A 15,600-nucleotide genomic window follows, 5' to 3' on the forward strand; every position below is an offset into this window, starting at 1 on the left:
TCAATCTGATTAAGAAATTTGTAGAGTAGCAACAGAATCAAGTGAAATAGAGAAATAGAGAGACAGCATACATTTAGTTTATGCAGTTGAAACAAACTACATCAATTAATAAACAATCAAATTTAAACATTAGGTCAGGCATCCCTAACTAGCCCTTTAATTAGAAAAGCATCTGTGGGCGTCATGCAAAAAGAAAAATAAGACAAAATACATTTGGAAAACATCTATCTATGGTGCTAACCAAAATAACCAGTTGGAATTTCTAAAGAGAAACCCTGTAAAGGAAACACAAATGCACATTTGTTATACCTCTCCTAAATGGATCAGCAAGCAGCAGAAACTTCATCAGCGGAGCGCAGGAACATCAGGTCTTCAGAGAACAGCATCAGAACATTGGAGGGAAGCAGTTCAGTAAAGTTGGGCCTAATATATCTGAACTGTTAGAATCATAGGCATAGAGCTAAGCAGCATCTGAACAGAATCTCAGAAAATGAAGAACTGACTTACATCACCTAAAACATTGTTATATTAAAGTCCTAAAAGTTACTGACTAGGCCTCTATTGGACAGGCTATGGGTTGTTTTAGGTTTTCAACCAATAAAACATCTTCTGCGCCTCAGATCTATCACTTCATATTTTCTGCAGCTATGATTGTCACTCCTCTCTCCTCTCCTGACAACAGCTTCTGTGATTAATTACATTTAAAACTACATAAAGACAGAAAATGTGCTTCCAGCCAAAAATGAAATTGGAGCAAAATTAAAATGTAACATGAAAAAGAGACATTGAGCACTGAGTCTCTTTGTTTAGATTGTACATTCATCATCATCATATACTTTATTCGACCATAGGTCATAAAAGTTACATATTAAATTGTACAAAAAAGGTACGTTTTCTTCATTATACTTTTAAACTGGCTGAAAATAGTAAGGTTTAGAATAGGAAAAGCTTCTGTAGGCAATGGCCTACTATAATCCACCATTGATCCCGATACATAACTTAACATTTAGATACCAGGGTTTCTGAGACAATTGCTTCATAACGTTAAAATAGTACAAATATTTAAAACTCTTAAAACAATATGGGGTGATTTCAAAATACATATTTCCCAGATGGTATCATCATCAAGATAAATACAAACTATCCGACCCAAGATGTAAAAATTTAAAGTGCTGATTTGATGTTACATAATAATATAATTCCTTAATAATTTAGATGGCATACTTTAACAAAAAGAGCCTACTACCGGCACAATCATTTGGCAAATTTAAGCACTGTCAAGTCGTTAAGACACAAGCACAGTGTGATAAAAAGCTTATATATTAACTTAAAATGGTTATCGGATTCATGTTAAAATGGCACGAGTACCAGACAGATGCATAAAAAATAGCTCTTTATGGCTAAAACTAGTGTTAAAATGGCAGAAACACATAATGATTACCTACATAATGTCTGAAAAATCTATTCCAAGCCCTATCCAACCCACTTCATCCAGATCATCTTCATCATCAACTTAGTTCATCAATGACCATAAAAGCACATAAAACAGAATATAATAATTCTTAAGTAAATAAATAAATACATGTCTGTAAATAGGTGTAAAATATTAAAACAATAACTTGATTTGCACATATGGCTCTAAATCTTACCTATATAGAGATAAGACCTTAAATAACTTTTTGAAGATGGCAACGTATGCGCCAAGCTGTTGCTAAATACTTACTTACTGAAAGAATTACGTCAGCTGAATTATGGCTTTTTAGAACCCGTAGAGCCAAGGAGCAATTCTTGAATCCCATGTCCCTGCAAATCTTGCGGATCCATTTTGTTCGCGGAATCGCATAGGCTGGGCAGAAGAACATAAAATGCTCAATGGTTTCAAAAATACTGCCACAGGCAGGGCATGTATCGGGAAGATTAATCGACCCCCACCTATGAATCAATGACATCAGGGGCAGTGAGCCAAAACGAAACCTTGCGTATAAGCTCTTGCCTTGCAAGTCCGGTATCACATCCAAATAGGATTCAAACTTTGGGGACCATTTAATATCAGTAAAGGAATTAGTTAAGCGACCATGGGATTTATGGATTATGTAGTTGTCCTTAACATAAGACCAATAGGTTAACTTTAAAACATTTTTGTGCCGTCTCTCTAATTTGTGGGGATTTTCCCAATAGTCGCCCAAGCCCAAAAGCCTAAGCCAATGGGCCACATGGCGAATCCAGGGAAGAGTATTAGCATTTTGGCATTTCAGTAAATCGAGTAATGCGGTCTTATATATATCTAGTTCGGGGGTTGTCCATAATCTAATCCAATAAAGGAGAGGTCTTAGAGTAGCTAGATCTGCTACTCGGCTTAACCCCAGATCTAGAAATAATGGAAGCAAGGGTGTAGTGCGTGGACATGCAATTAAAGCCCTTGCAAAGTTGTTTTCCCCCACACTGATCTTATTGCAGTTAGCGTAACCCCATACCTCCGCTCCGTACAGGGCTGCACTTTGAGCCTTAGCCGTGTAAATTTTTATTGCTGGGGAAACAACCTTTGTAAAGGAGCTTTGATAAAAACGCAATATGGATGAGGCTCTATGTTGAAGGAGCCCTGCACTTTTCGTAATCTGCTCTTCCCATAGTAGTTTACTGGTTAACCTAACTCCCAAGTAATCTATAGAGCTTACTTCCTTCAGCGGTACTCCCTCAATGTGGATGGAACATCTTTTCCTAGGTCCCTTGGATAGGACCATCAATTTTGTTTTGTTAATGTTAACCTCCAGCCCATAATCGCTACAGAATTGGTGATTGTACATTATTATTTAATCTCAGGAAGAAGAAATGTAACAAACAACAAACATAACATTTCTACAGTGTGCAAGTCACACAGGATGCTTGAAGCAACATTATTTTGCAGAGCTAACATTCTTTTAAAACATGGTGCCTCTAGAAAGTTACTAAAATGTACGGCTTTTAAACTAATGCTAAGCATAAAGAATAAAACATTTCATTTGAAACTAAACCATTATTCTTTCGTACATCATTAATACTCATCTTGTCAGTATATTTAAACACGATTAGACAAAACATATTTTCATTAGTCATTATTTAACTTTCATGTCGAACTGCATTGTGGCTGACACCACAGCGATCATATTTCAAAGCGCATGCTTTTCAGTTAGGCCTTTTGATGCATGTTGTTTCACATTATGTTTAAGTGATATACTTTTATTATTATTGTTTACACTCCAACAGTAGTTTCCTATGATTGAGCCCTTATTTAGTCTCTTAAAGATCGCTCAAGTGTGCCTCTTTTCCTTACGGCTACCTACAGAGGATGTAAAGTTGGACAGTCTAGTTTCCCTATTGTTCCCCTGGATCCTCCTCTGCATTAGGAAATTAGATAATTTTGTTTTACGAAATCCCTTAATTACCTGTGTGCCAATTTTAATCCACTAGGATATCTGAGGCATGCCACTAGGTTACTTTTTGATCTCATACTAGCTTACACACATTCATACGCCAGTGACACCAACCATGCTCATTGCCAATAAAAGGGAGTTCTCTGCAGCTGGTTGTGAAGTTCAGAGTAGTGGTGAGGATAAATGCTGTTTCAACTGTGCCACCTTTTATTTATATTTATTGTTTTCACAGTTTTTAAAGCTCTGGCTTGTGATAGATTTCTACTTTGATTTGTTTTATTCTGCTTCGGCAAACCCCTCATTGATTGATAAACTTTCACTTAAAGAATAAAACATATTTATGTCTCATGCAAATCTCCCTTTTTTGCCATATTTGTTTTTTCTAATTGACTTGCAATTTAATTACATTTGAACATATAAAAATTAATGTTCATATTACATCTGATTTCTTCTTCTTCATTCCAGTCCGTTTCTCTGATGAATCTCTAACCACTAAGCCCCTTCAAAACACAAGTAAAGTTTCCTCTAGCTCCTATAAGGGTGCCTTTTCCATATTAACTCTTGTATCGCACTAAAAACAAGGAGGGGCAAAGAAAGGTTTGGGAGGAATACATTGGAGTGATGGGAATACCCAATTTGATCTAAGCAATACATCCTCATTCCTCCTCTGTATCCCCACCCTTTGTCCTTGAAGACATATCCAAACAACCATAGCTGTAGGATCAGAATTAAATTACAGTGAATGCACAAGGTATAATGTGGCACCCCTTTTCGTTAAATAAACAGAATCAAAATTCAACCCAATTTGGATACTGAATATTGTACACCGGTACCAAATATCAGTTGCTCTTGTGAACCTAAATTCAAACAATAGTGATTTACAAAAGGCAATACAGCAGGCCAAATGGCTGCCACATAAATGTCATTAATTGAAACACCTTGAAACTCTGCCTAAAATTGCCATGCCTCTGGTAGGCCATCTTTCAACAGGCCATGGAAACACCTAACGCCTTAAATTGTAAGCTACAGAAATGGTGCGTACTCAAAGTTCGTGGAGCAGATTTGAATCCCTATCGAGTAGGGTCAAAGGTCACAAACAGGTTGCCACAATGACTTACAGTGGCTGTACGTTGCAAATAGATTGTTCATGACCCAAAACTATGGGAGACCATGTTTGTCTATTAGCCTTTCTCTGTGATCCCAAATCATAGAAGCATCAATACCATCCTTATATATGTGGGTGGAACATTTTGGAGGATACAAAAGAGGGGAACTCAAAACATCCACTTTCTCACTTTTCTACGTAACTCTCAACTCCCAAATGTCTTAGTCATTAAAATCTTCAGACAAGAATCAGCTATATCATTTTATTAGTGGAAGGTTCATTAAAGAGAACATAATCTTTTCTTCTCTTGTGTTCCCTTCATTCTGACGGAAAACATCAAAAAAGCAGGAAAATCGGAATAGCAGCATTGGAAAGAGCAAAGCACCTACCAGATATTTGTAAGTCATTTTGACTCATTATTACAAGTTAGGATTGCATCTCTCTTTCATGCGACTTGCATGTAGTCCAAACAGCATCATAAAATACATAGAGAGAAAGTAAATTTCCCCATTATAAGATGGCTACAGCAAATGTTGATCTCTGCATGTGTGACACTATCATGTCCTTTGAATGTATGCCACAGCAGGCACAAACCCCTGAAAACTCTACAGAAACATAATCGTGATATAGTTGCTAGTCCAGCCAGGAACCACGAGAGAACTTCAGGGAATAGGCTCATGCTTCCAAGCCCTGGCCTGGAATTTGAGTTGGAGAGCTTAGGTAAGAATTTCCCTACAAAGGCAGAAACAGGAAGTGAGCAAGATGTTAAACCACCATGATTAAGTGGCCTAATAGCTTGTGTAGGCCATGTTGATTTGGGCAGGACAAAATATGGCACTTTTGGAAGAAGAAACATGAGAGATTGAATGAAGTGGCATCCCATGAAAGGTTTGGTGACTTTTTGAAGTAACAAGAATGGTGTCAGAGCATGAAGTGCGTGAACAACCATTCCCCCTAAGTGGACCCTAGGGCGAACACAATGAATGCTAAACCTGATATAAAACAAGACTGTGCTTGTGCATCAGCATCCCGCTCCAGCAAGCCGTGCTGGGCAGATCCAGGAGTCTCTCTCCTGAGAGATGATGCCGGTGAAGAGGAAATGCACCACGCAGACCACAACCAAGTTACAATAGAAGCAATACTTAGAGGGCATGCTTGGATATATCTGTTGTCCTTCTGTGGACACACTAACATGGCACAAGAGGACTCTGGGGCATCCTCTGAATCATGATTCCAAATCAGCCACAATGCCCCTGGAGTGAGAGTCCTCCTCAGCTGGCCGAGTTCCTGATCAATATTTGAGCCAGTATACATTTAAGATCATGCTGTGCCCTTCCCAGAAGGCCAAGAAGATGGTGGCCTCAAATCTGGACAGAACAGGAGACCTTGACTCAAAAGACATTCAGAACTTGTCACCTAAGTGGTAGTCTCTGATTAGGACCCACTAGCTGTCACAGAATGAGGCAGTCTTGATTGCACTTCCTTAGCTTGTGTTAATTTTTTCTTTCATTATCGCCTTAACTTACTCAGTGTCAGGTATTTATAGCTCCTAGTAGAGCACTGTTGGAAAGATCTATGGAGTTTAGAAGCCATTAAGACAGTATTGGGTGCCATCCTTTTAATGGTGTGGGGAATATTTTGTACTCCAGTGGAAATCAATAGATGTTCCTTTCAATGTTGCCATGTTCTGCCTCTAAGCTTCTTTTTCACAGGCTGTGTGAAGTGCTCAGCTTTGCCATTTTCTAGGTTCCCTCAGAGTTTGATAAGTCAGTGCTAAGTGTTGGAACCACAGTATTCACTTCTCCTGTAAAATGGAAGGCAATGATATTTTGGACATCCAATTTAATGTCCTCATGCCTTACTGTGCATTCTAAACACTCCTTCAGCGGTCAGTGTAGGGTGATCAGGGCTTCAGCTGCCTGTATTTTCTGAGCGCCATGAGTCTCCTGAATGCTCCTTTGTTGATCATGGCGATACAGATTAATCCCTTAATGGCCATCTGCCACTTGGAAAAGGCCTGGCAATGGTTTTAATTTCTCTGAACAATTACAACGACATGAAACTACTCAACTGTTTCTTCTTAGAACTTCCAGATGGCACTCATCTTTTTGGCCCAACCTGTGGGACACTGGGCCAGCCTCTCCTCAGCAGATGGGGTTACAGATGCTTCTTCACTCGCCTTTGTCATGCATACTCACAAACTGATTCTCCCAACTGCTGCTTGAGTATCTCCTCATGTGGTGGGTGATCTTCCTAATTTGGTAGTGTGCCTTCCAAGAAGTCAAAATTCTTCAGACAGTGTGGATTTTGGGATTTCAGCCCCAGCCTGAAAGGGTCTTTTTGCATATGAGTTTGTCTGCTCACTCTAATAGGTGCCAACGCGGCACTGATGTGGGTAGTATTTGCTTGTCACAGCTTCAGCCTGACTCAAGACTTAAAAAATGCATGTAGTTTGATTGTGGCCTCTTTCATGAATGGCAGCTTCAAATGGGAGGATAAGCACCCCAAAACTACTGTTAATTATAGCTCCTCTTTGGGGTTTGCAATGGTGCACATGATCCCATGTATATTGTATGTTAAAAATGTCCAGTAACTCACTAGCTCTTGACATATTGGCCCTCATTATGAATTCAGAGGTTTATTTTGCAGACCGCCGAAGTCACGCCAGCCACTTGACTGCCAGTGTTGGCGGTCTTCAGACCACCATATTATGGCTGCTGGCTGCTCTCTGCCACTATTTGGTGTGGAAGCCGCCAGCAACCATACTGGTGTTTGGCGGTTTAGTGGAGCTTGCTCGTCATCACCGCCACGTCACCACAACACTGCTCGCTGTATTACTACATTGTAGACAGCGTGGCGGTATTGTGTTGGCGGGTGCTGACAGCGGAGCAGGCTCCATGGACCTCGTCCCCTCCTGGATGACCACAAGGTAAAGTGATCGACGAACAGGGGGGGAGGGGGGTGTTGAGTGTTGTGTGCGTGAATGGCGGTGTGTGTGTGTGAATGGAGGGGTGTGGGTGGGGTGTTGTGGGTGTTTCTGTGCATGTGCGACTGCATGTATGTGGGGGGAGTGTTGTGGCCATGTGTGCATGTGTGTGTGAATGAGTGAGGATGGATGTGTGCGTGTATGGATGTATGTGTGGTGTGCGTGCGTGGATTGGGGCGGGAGGTACAGTACGGGGATAGGGGCATCACTGCTTGGGTGCGTGGGGGGCTTCATATGGGGTCGGGGAGGTTCCGACATGGAGGCGGGGTTGGGGAGTCCTGTAGTGGCGACAGGAATGAGTATTCCTGTTGCCAGTATCCTTACCACCAGGAATTTCGTGGCCAGGAGGTACAAATGGTGAACTGGCTTGCGATGCAGCCAGTTCACTCCCCTTGTCATAGTTTGGCGGGCCTGCACTGCCATGCTGTCGGCGGTCTGGCTGCCACCGCTGGTGTGGCAGGACAGGACCGCCAGGGTCATAATGACCCCCATTATCCCTCACAATAAATATTTCATTGTTAGACATTAGATCTGAAATTGAGTTCAACAGTATGAGAAAAATGTTCAATATTCTTCTCCCGTCATAGAGTAATAAGAGTGATGTCTACACTGCACCATTGTTTTCTCTTGGGGCCATAATATATCAAGTGCCCGTGGGGCGCAACTGGCATGTGTACCTGCTTTGCATGCCTCTGGGGCACTTTTTTATTACAGAAAGGGCCGCAGACACTTGTACAGCTCTGTTTGTAATACAGATAGCACTGGCTCACATATTGCACCAGCGCTATCACCAGAGGGTGTTCACCTCATTTGCATGGGGCTGTGGCACCCATGCAAATGAGGAAATTATTTTGCCTCTGAGCTCGCAACATATTATAGATGCAGGCATAGAGGCAAAGTAGCTGTCAAGAGGCGCACTGTCTGTGCGGCCCCTGATGGCAGCCCTCTGGAGGGGGGAAAGGGTACCCATGGACCCCCTCAGACATCCACTTGCAGGCGGGTGCGGTCACTTACTGCAGCTGCCTGCAAGGGTATCTCTAATCCCAGTTAAAAGTGCAGACTGGTTGCCTTCTGCACAGTGAAACACGGAGCAGCTCCTTCAAAGCCACAACGTTTTTCACTTGAGCGGGTTCGCAGCCTCCCTGGGGGCAGTGGATTCAAACTAATATGGTGCATCCTCTTTGCGCCAGGCACACGTTTTGACAGGTGCGCCAGGAGCAAGGAAGGAAAAGGTGTTGCATTGTATATTACAGCCTCTTGTAGCCAACATGGTGCCTGCTTGTATGTTCCATATCTTTCATTGGAAGGTGTTGGAAGGTCTTCGATGGAGTGGTGAGAACTGAATTATCATAACCAAAGTTGGTGGATTGAGGATCACATTTACATGAAAATACTCTATGGTAGCTAGATCAAAAATATTTTTGACACACATTGGAAATTAATACTAAGAGTACCACAATTATATAAATGTTTCCAGAGGCTCTAATTTTTGCATATTGAAGATGATAAAATGCATGTAAATTTCCTATTCAGATTTAGAAAATGAGAACATTTTAAATAAGATGGGAATTAAAATTTCTAACATAATATCGAAAATCACTTGTATCCTCACACTTTATCACGAGTCAACATACACGTCAGATGTGCTGTCAAGTATTGGATATGAACCCTCAACTAACTGTCAGTGGGGGAAACCTGGACTGCTACCACAAAACAAAACAAGCTGGATCAAATATTACAATCAATGGCAAGAAAAGGAAGGAATGAGCGTTAACATCTAATGTGCTTTTAAGACCACAATACCCAAGCAAAATATCTGTGAAGATGTTAAAGATTTGACATCACAAAAGAACACTACAAGAAACTGACATTGTTACTTGAGCTTAATCACATTGTGAAGGAAGGGAAACTTCTCTTGATGCAGATATGCATACATTATTTGACTTATGTAAACATATTAAAAATATATATTTTAATAATGTCTCAAATTAGGTCAGAATTTTCTTAAGTCCTGTATGGATCATGGAATGGTAAATGACCAATTCAAATGTAAAATGTTAGAAATGGGGTCTTTGGTTGACAGTCAGGTTAACCCCTGTTCAAGCAAGGACCTCACTCTAGTTAGGTTAAAAAAGAATCACCCTCAGCTAACCCCTGCTTACCCCCTTGGTAGCTTGGCAGAGCAGTAGGCTTAACTTCAGAGTGCTAGGTGTAAAGTACTTGTACCAACACACACAGTAACTAAATAAAAACACTACAAAATGACACAACACAGGTTTAGAAAAATAGGAAATATTTATCTAAACAAAACAAGACCAAAACGACAAGAATCCACAAAACACAAGCCAAGTTATCAATAAAAATACAAAAAGAGTCTTTAAGTAGTTTTAAACACACACTTATGCTGTCAGCGTGAAAAAGTACCTTGGGCGCGTCAAAAATAACCCGCATGGGCGAGTGCGCGTCAAAAAGGGCTTGTGATGCATTGATTCCACTCACGAGCTGGACAGTGCATCGTTTCTCCTTTCGCCGGGTCGGGCGCATTGTTTCTTCTCTCCGCAGGAGAGCGATGCGTTAATCCGGTCAGCACTCTCGGGTCCGGACAGGCCTTGCGTTGTTTTTACACGCACAGCAGTACTTGAGTCGGAAATCCAGCCGCACGATGATCCGAAAACCTCGAAGTGAGGGATGTGATCTCCCAGCCTCTGTCAGCGATGCTGCGCGTCATTTCTCCTGCTCCGTGCGTCGATTCTTCGGTCACGTTTCCTGCGAGCATCGTTTCTCAGCTGCCGAGCTGGCGGCGCGTCGTTTCTTCAGCCGCAGATCGGAGTTGCGTCGATCCTTTCCCCGCACGGCGCTCTGTGCGTGGATTTCCTTGTCCTTAGGTTGCCAGCTTCTCCTTTCAGGGTCCCAGGAACTGGGTGGGCACCACAGGGCAGAGTAGGAGTCTCTCCAGAGATGCTGGCAGAGAGAAGTCTTTGCTGTCCCTGAGACTTCAAACAACAGGAGGCAAGCTCTAGATCAAGCCCTTGGAGATTTCTTCTCAAGATGGAAGGCACACAAAGTCCAGTGTTTGCCCTCTAACTCTAGCAGAAGCAGCAACTGCAGGATAGCTCCACAAAGCACAGTCACAGGCAGGGCAGCTCTTCTTCCTCAGCTCTTCTCCAGGCAGAAGTTCCTCTTGTTTCCAGAAGGGTTTCTCAAGTATGTGGTTTTGGGTGCCATTCTTATACCCAATTTCTCCTTTGAAGTAGGCCTACTTCAAAGTAAAGTCTCTTTTAAATGTGGAATCCTGCCTTGCCCAGGCCCCAGACACTCACCAGGGGGTTGGAGACTGCGTTGTGTGAGGGCGGGCACAGCCCTTTCAGGTGTGAGTGGCCACTCCTCTCCTCCCTCCTAGCACAGATGGCTCATCAGGATATGCAGGCTACACCCCAGCTCCCTCTGTGTCACTGTCTAGTATGAGGTGCAACCATCCCAACTGTCGAACTGACCCAGACAGGGAATCCACAAACAGGGAGATTCACAGAAATGGTATAAGCAAGAAAATAGCTACTTTCTAAAAGTGGCATTTTCAAACACACAATCTTAAAATCAACTTTACTAAAATATGTATTTTTAAATTGTGAGCTCAGAGACCCCAAACTCCACATTTCCATCCACTCCCAAAGGGAATCTACACTTTAATCAGATTTAAAGGTAGCCCCTATGTTAACCTATGAGAGGGACAGCCCTTGCAACAGTGAAACACGTATTTAGCAATATTTCACTGTCAGGACATATAAAACACATTTCTATGGCGGTCATTTCAACCGCGGCGGGCGGCGGTAGCCGCCCGCCTGGCGGGAACCGCCAAATGACCGCACTGCGGTCAAACGACCGCGGCGGCCATTCTGGCTTTCCCGCTGGGCCGGCGGGCGACCGCCAAAAGGCCGCCCGACGGCCCAGCGGGAAACACCCAGCAACGATGAAGCCGCCTCCGAATGGAGCCGGCGGAGTTGCTGGGGTGCGACGGGTGCAGTGGCACCAGTCGCGATTTTCAGTGTCTGCAAAGCAGACACTGAAAATCATTATGGGGCCCTGTTAGGGGGCCCCTGCACTGCCCATGCCAGTGGCATGGGCAGTGCAGGGGCCCCCAGGGGCCCCACAACACCCATTCCCGCCATCCTGTTCCTGGCGGTAAAAACCACCAGGAACAGGATGGCGGGAAGGGGGTCGGAATCCCCATGGCGGCGCTGCATGGAGGATTCCCTGGGCCAGGGGTAAACCGGCGGGAAATCGCCGGTTCCCCTTTTCTGACCGCGGCGGTCAGAATGGCCCAGGAAGCACCGCCAGCCTGTTGGCGGTGCTTCTGCGGTCGTTGGCCCTGGAGGTCGGTGACTGCCAGGGTCAGAATGACCCCCTATATGTCCTACCTTAACCATACACTGCACCCTGCCTTTGAGGCTACCTAGGGCCTACCTTAGGGGTGTCTGACATGTAAGAAAAGGGAAGGCTTAGGCCTAGCAAGTGGATACACTTGCCAAGTCGAATTTACAGTTAAAACTGCACACACAGACACTGCAGTGGCAGGTCTGAGACATGATTACAGAGCTACGTATGTGGGTGGCACAGTGCTGCAGGACCACTAGTAGCATTTGATTTACAGGCCCTGGCACCTCTAGTGCACTTTACTAGGGACTTACTATTAAACCAAATATGTCAATCATGGATAAACCAATTACATACACATTTTGAAAAGGGGCACTTGCACTTTAGCACTGCTTAGCAGTGGTAAAGTGCCCAGAGTAACAAAAACAGTAAAATCAGAGTCCAGCACACATCAACAACGTGGGGAACAGATGCAAAAAGTTAAGGGAGACCATGCCAAGGATGAAAATTCTAACATAAATTAATTATCCAGTGGATGTCTTAGAGGTCCTGCACAAACATACCTTTGAAGTATTATGAGGCAGAATAAAAATACTACAAGTACTTAATTTAAGAATGAAAGCGCAGTACCACAAATGTAGTACAAACAAACCAAAATACACACAGGTAGTGCTCGTGAGGCCATCAAGGTAATTCACCACTATATGCCCCCATGAGCTGCATGAACCACGGTGCAGTATTTATCATGATTATAATGATCACTTCTGATGTTGTCTCACACACATGCTTTTTGAGTGTGCTGCTACCTCAGCTAGAGACCACCTCATTGAGAATTCACAAGAGAATTCACAAGAGTGGCATAGCAGGAAAGGCAGCCAGGAACAGCAGGCAGCACAATGGTGTTGGGTGCCGCATCTGGCTTCCCGGGTTTATACATGTTTCTGAGTAAGCTAGTGCGAGGGCAACAGAAATGTAGCAATGCGGCCGCCTGTGACAACAAAGTGACTCCTATCCCAGTAATAACAGGATGCTTCCTAGGTCTTTTGATAAGAATATGACCTATCACTCCAATCCCATAGGACAGCGGTTCCCAACCTGTGGTCCGTGAACCACCAGGGGTCCATGACACATTCCCAGGGGATACGCAGGCTTGGGCTGGCAGGAATGCACTTATACAGCTGGGGCCTCTCGCCACAGGTTTTTATATTTATGACTTCATTTGCACAGCAGTTTGAAAAGCAAAGTTCCACCTACATCCATCAGCTTTGGGGAAACAATCAAATCGGCAAGATAACTCTGATGATTAATGGACCTGCTGGAGAGAGATGGGAGTTTGGTCTAGTGGCAGTTTTGACTCATTTAAGGTAGTGCAGATGGTTAATAAGTCTGCTGCAAAGAATGTATTTCATACAAAGAACACTATTTTTGTTCATAGCACTGTGGGTTACTGCTTTTGTCACATAGATTATTTTGTTGATGTGCAGTTCATAAATTACAATCGTAATCTAGCACAGTGAGCTACGAACTGCCATCAAAGAGCTGCATGCAAACTGCATGGTACAAATTATAAAGTTGTGTTTTTTTTCCCCAGTCTTTTATTATCCTTATGCTGTTAAAAATGTTTTGCTTGCATAGAAATGCATTCTTATGTCCACACTAACCACTGTGTTATGTTCTGAATCCTGAGTTTGTGCTTCTCCAGACCAAGCACTCTTAGAAAATGCCTACCAGTATGGATGACATGTGAATCCTTCACCTTGTAGTCCCCTGCTCCAACCCCCTACACTGGTATGAGATGTGCTATAAAACAAATGAATTACATGTGACAGAGGCTATTGAGAGATGAGGGGCCCTTATGGTTTTAATGCCATTCCCCACCACATTTTTATGTGAAAAAACTTTCTCAGCTCTTATGTACCTAAACAAAACAAAAACTGAAATTGTTTGGGAAATGTAGAAACTGAGGTGAGGATTCAGCTTTCCTAAATAAAACCAGAAATTGAAAAGTTAGTTGCAGAGACGCAGCACCAACCTTCCCGTTAACATTTTTCGAATTTTGCATATTTTTTCAATATCAAATAATTACATCTTTAGTAATTCGAGTATTTGTTTGGTGTGTACTTGTTTGTGTATTTTTTGTGACTTACTATTTTAGTGTTTGAATTTTAAATGGCACAACTTGCTTGGGGGTCCCTGGGATCCAGTAGTGATTCAGTGGGGGTCCGCAAGAGTGAGAAGGTTGGGAACCACCGCTTTATGACATTCAGTAGGACCTCGTCTGGCTTCATGAAATGTGCGACTTAAAGTCCTTAAAGTTGACTAAGAGAAATAGGCCTTGTGTTTCGGAAATAAGTTAAGAACAGTGTCAACGTATACTCTTTGTTCTCCAGTCAGGTCGGTGACCTCAAAAAAGCGCATAGCCATATATTGAATACAGTAAGGTACACGAATTGTATTTTTCTGGATTCCATAGGTTTGATAAGAGGGATGTTAGGAACTGTTAGAGTAACATATGGAGAGTTTCTGCGCGAACGATTTAAGTGCCCTTACCTTATCATAGTGTGCTGTAAATGAATGCTGTATTCTCCCAGTTGGAATTTCCCCCTTGACGTCACACTGCTGCCACACCAAAGTCCCTGAAAGAAGCACAAATTACAAACATGCACGTATTAGTAAGTTCATTTTTGTATGAAATGTCATGTAATATTAAAAGGCTATAATACGTAATAGTGGTCCAGGCTAGAACTAATTAAAGCATCCACAACTTGAATGTTATACACAGCAAATTAAAAAAGGGCATATGTAGCAAAATGTCAAACACTGAACAACGCGGTGTACGACCTTGAATTTGGGGACCCAGGCCAACAGGGCAGCAGATTTTTTTTAAAGAATGCTGTATTGTCATCATAGCAATGCACATCAGCTTACAGTTTTTCCAGCTTAAACAAGGTGAAATTCAATTCATCAAATAATACTGAAGACAGAAGAATCCCGAGGTGCTTTGAAAGTGAGGTAAAGAAAAGGTCTGTCCTTTTCGTGCACCCAGCTCAGCACTGAAACAAAATCAGTAAGGCGTTTCTGGCCCCACCCCAGGTGAGGCACCTCACTGCCTGGGTGAAAGACAATAGTTTGCAGTGGAGACACAGCAGCTTTTTTCATGATCATGATCAGCAGTGGAAGAGTCATAGGTCTGACGACTTCCAAGATAATGGGATTTTCTCTCTTTCAAGAGAGATAAGATTCCACCCGGTTTGGGCATAAGAGGCAAAGACACTGTAATGGCTAGGGTTGACCTTAAAGGAGGGAAGCACCGTTTCCAATAAAATCTGAAGCTGAGTTTACAGAAACAATTTTAGTGCGAGCCAGACAGCTGTTGCAGACCATTGCTAGGGAAAGCAAAGTACTACAGTCATCATTGCAAAACAAATCATTCAGCAGGCAATGGACGTACACAAAAGACAACTTGCAGTGGCATTTGCGCTCGCCTCCGCTGCCCTCTCCTCTGGAAAATATCTATTATCTACAGTTACAGTTTGTAATTTGGAATGCACATATTTGTATGTACAGTCGTGGTCTTGCCACAGCTAAAATATCATCCTTTCAAATGCATTATTTTCTTTGGAAAGATCAGGGCTTTATCGAGAGTTTAACGGATGGGATGCTCCATCAGAAACATGACGAATGTCTCACCCATGTTTTAACAAGTACTTTATACCCTATGGCATTTG

At 42.8% G+C, this 15,600-nt stretch overlaps 1 protein-coding gene across 1 annotated transcript in view; it reads right to left on the bottom strand.

The window, feature by feature from the left end:
* The window catches only part of LOC138287249 (rab9 effector protein with kelch motifs-like), a 392,655-nt gene that overhangs the window by 156,757 nt on the left and 220,298 nt on the right, over positions 1-15,600 (bottom strand). Inside the window, exon 10 of the mRNA XM_069227612.1 lies at positions 14,423-14,508. Coding sequence (XP_069083713.1) covers positions 14,423-14,508 — 86 coding nt within the window. The remainder of the gene's footprint in view (positions 1-14,422; positions 14,509-15,600) is intronic.

The sequence above is a fragment of the Pleurodeles waltl genome, chromosome 1_1 (assembly GCF_031143425.1).
Source record: "Pleurodeles waltl isolate 20211129_DDA chromosome 1_1, aPleWal1.hap1.20221129, whole genome shotgun sequence".
Classification (NCBI taxonomy): Eukaryota; Metazoa; Chordata; class Amphibia; order Caudata; family Salamandridae; genus Pleurodeles; species Pleurodeles waltl.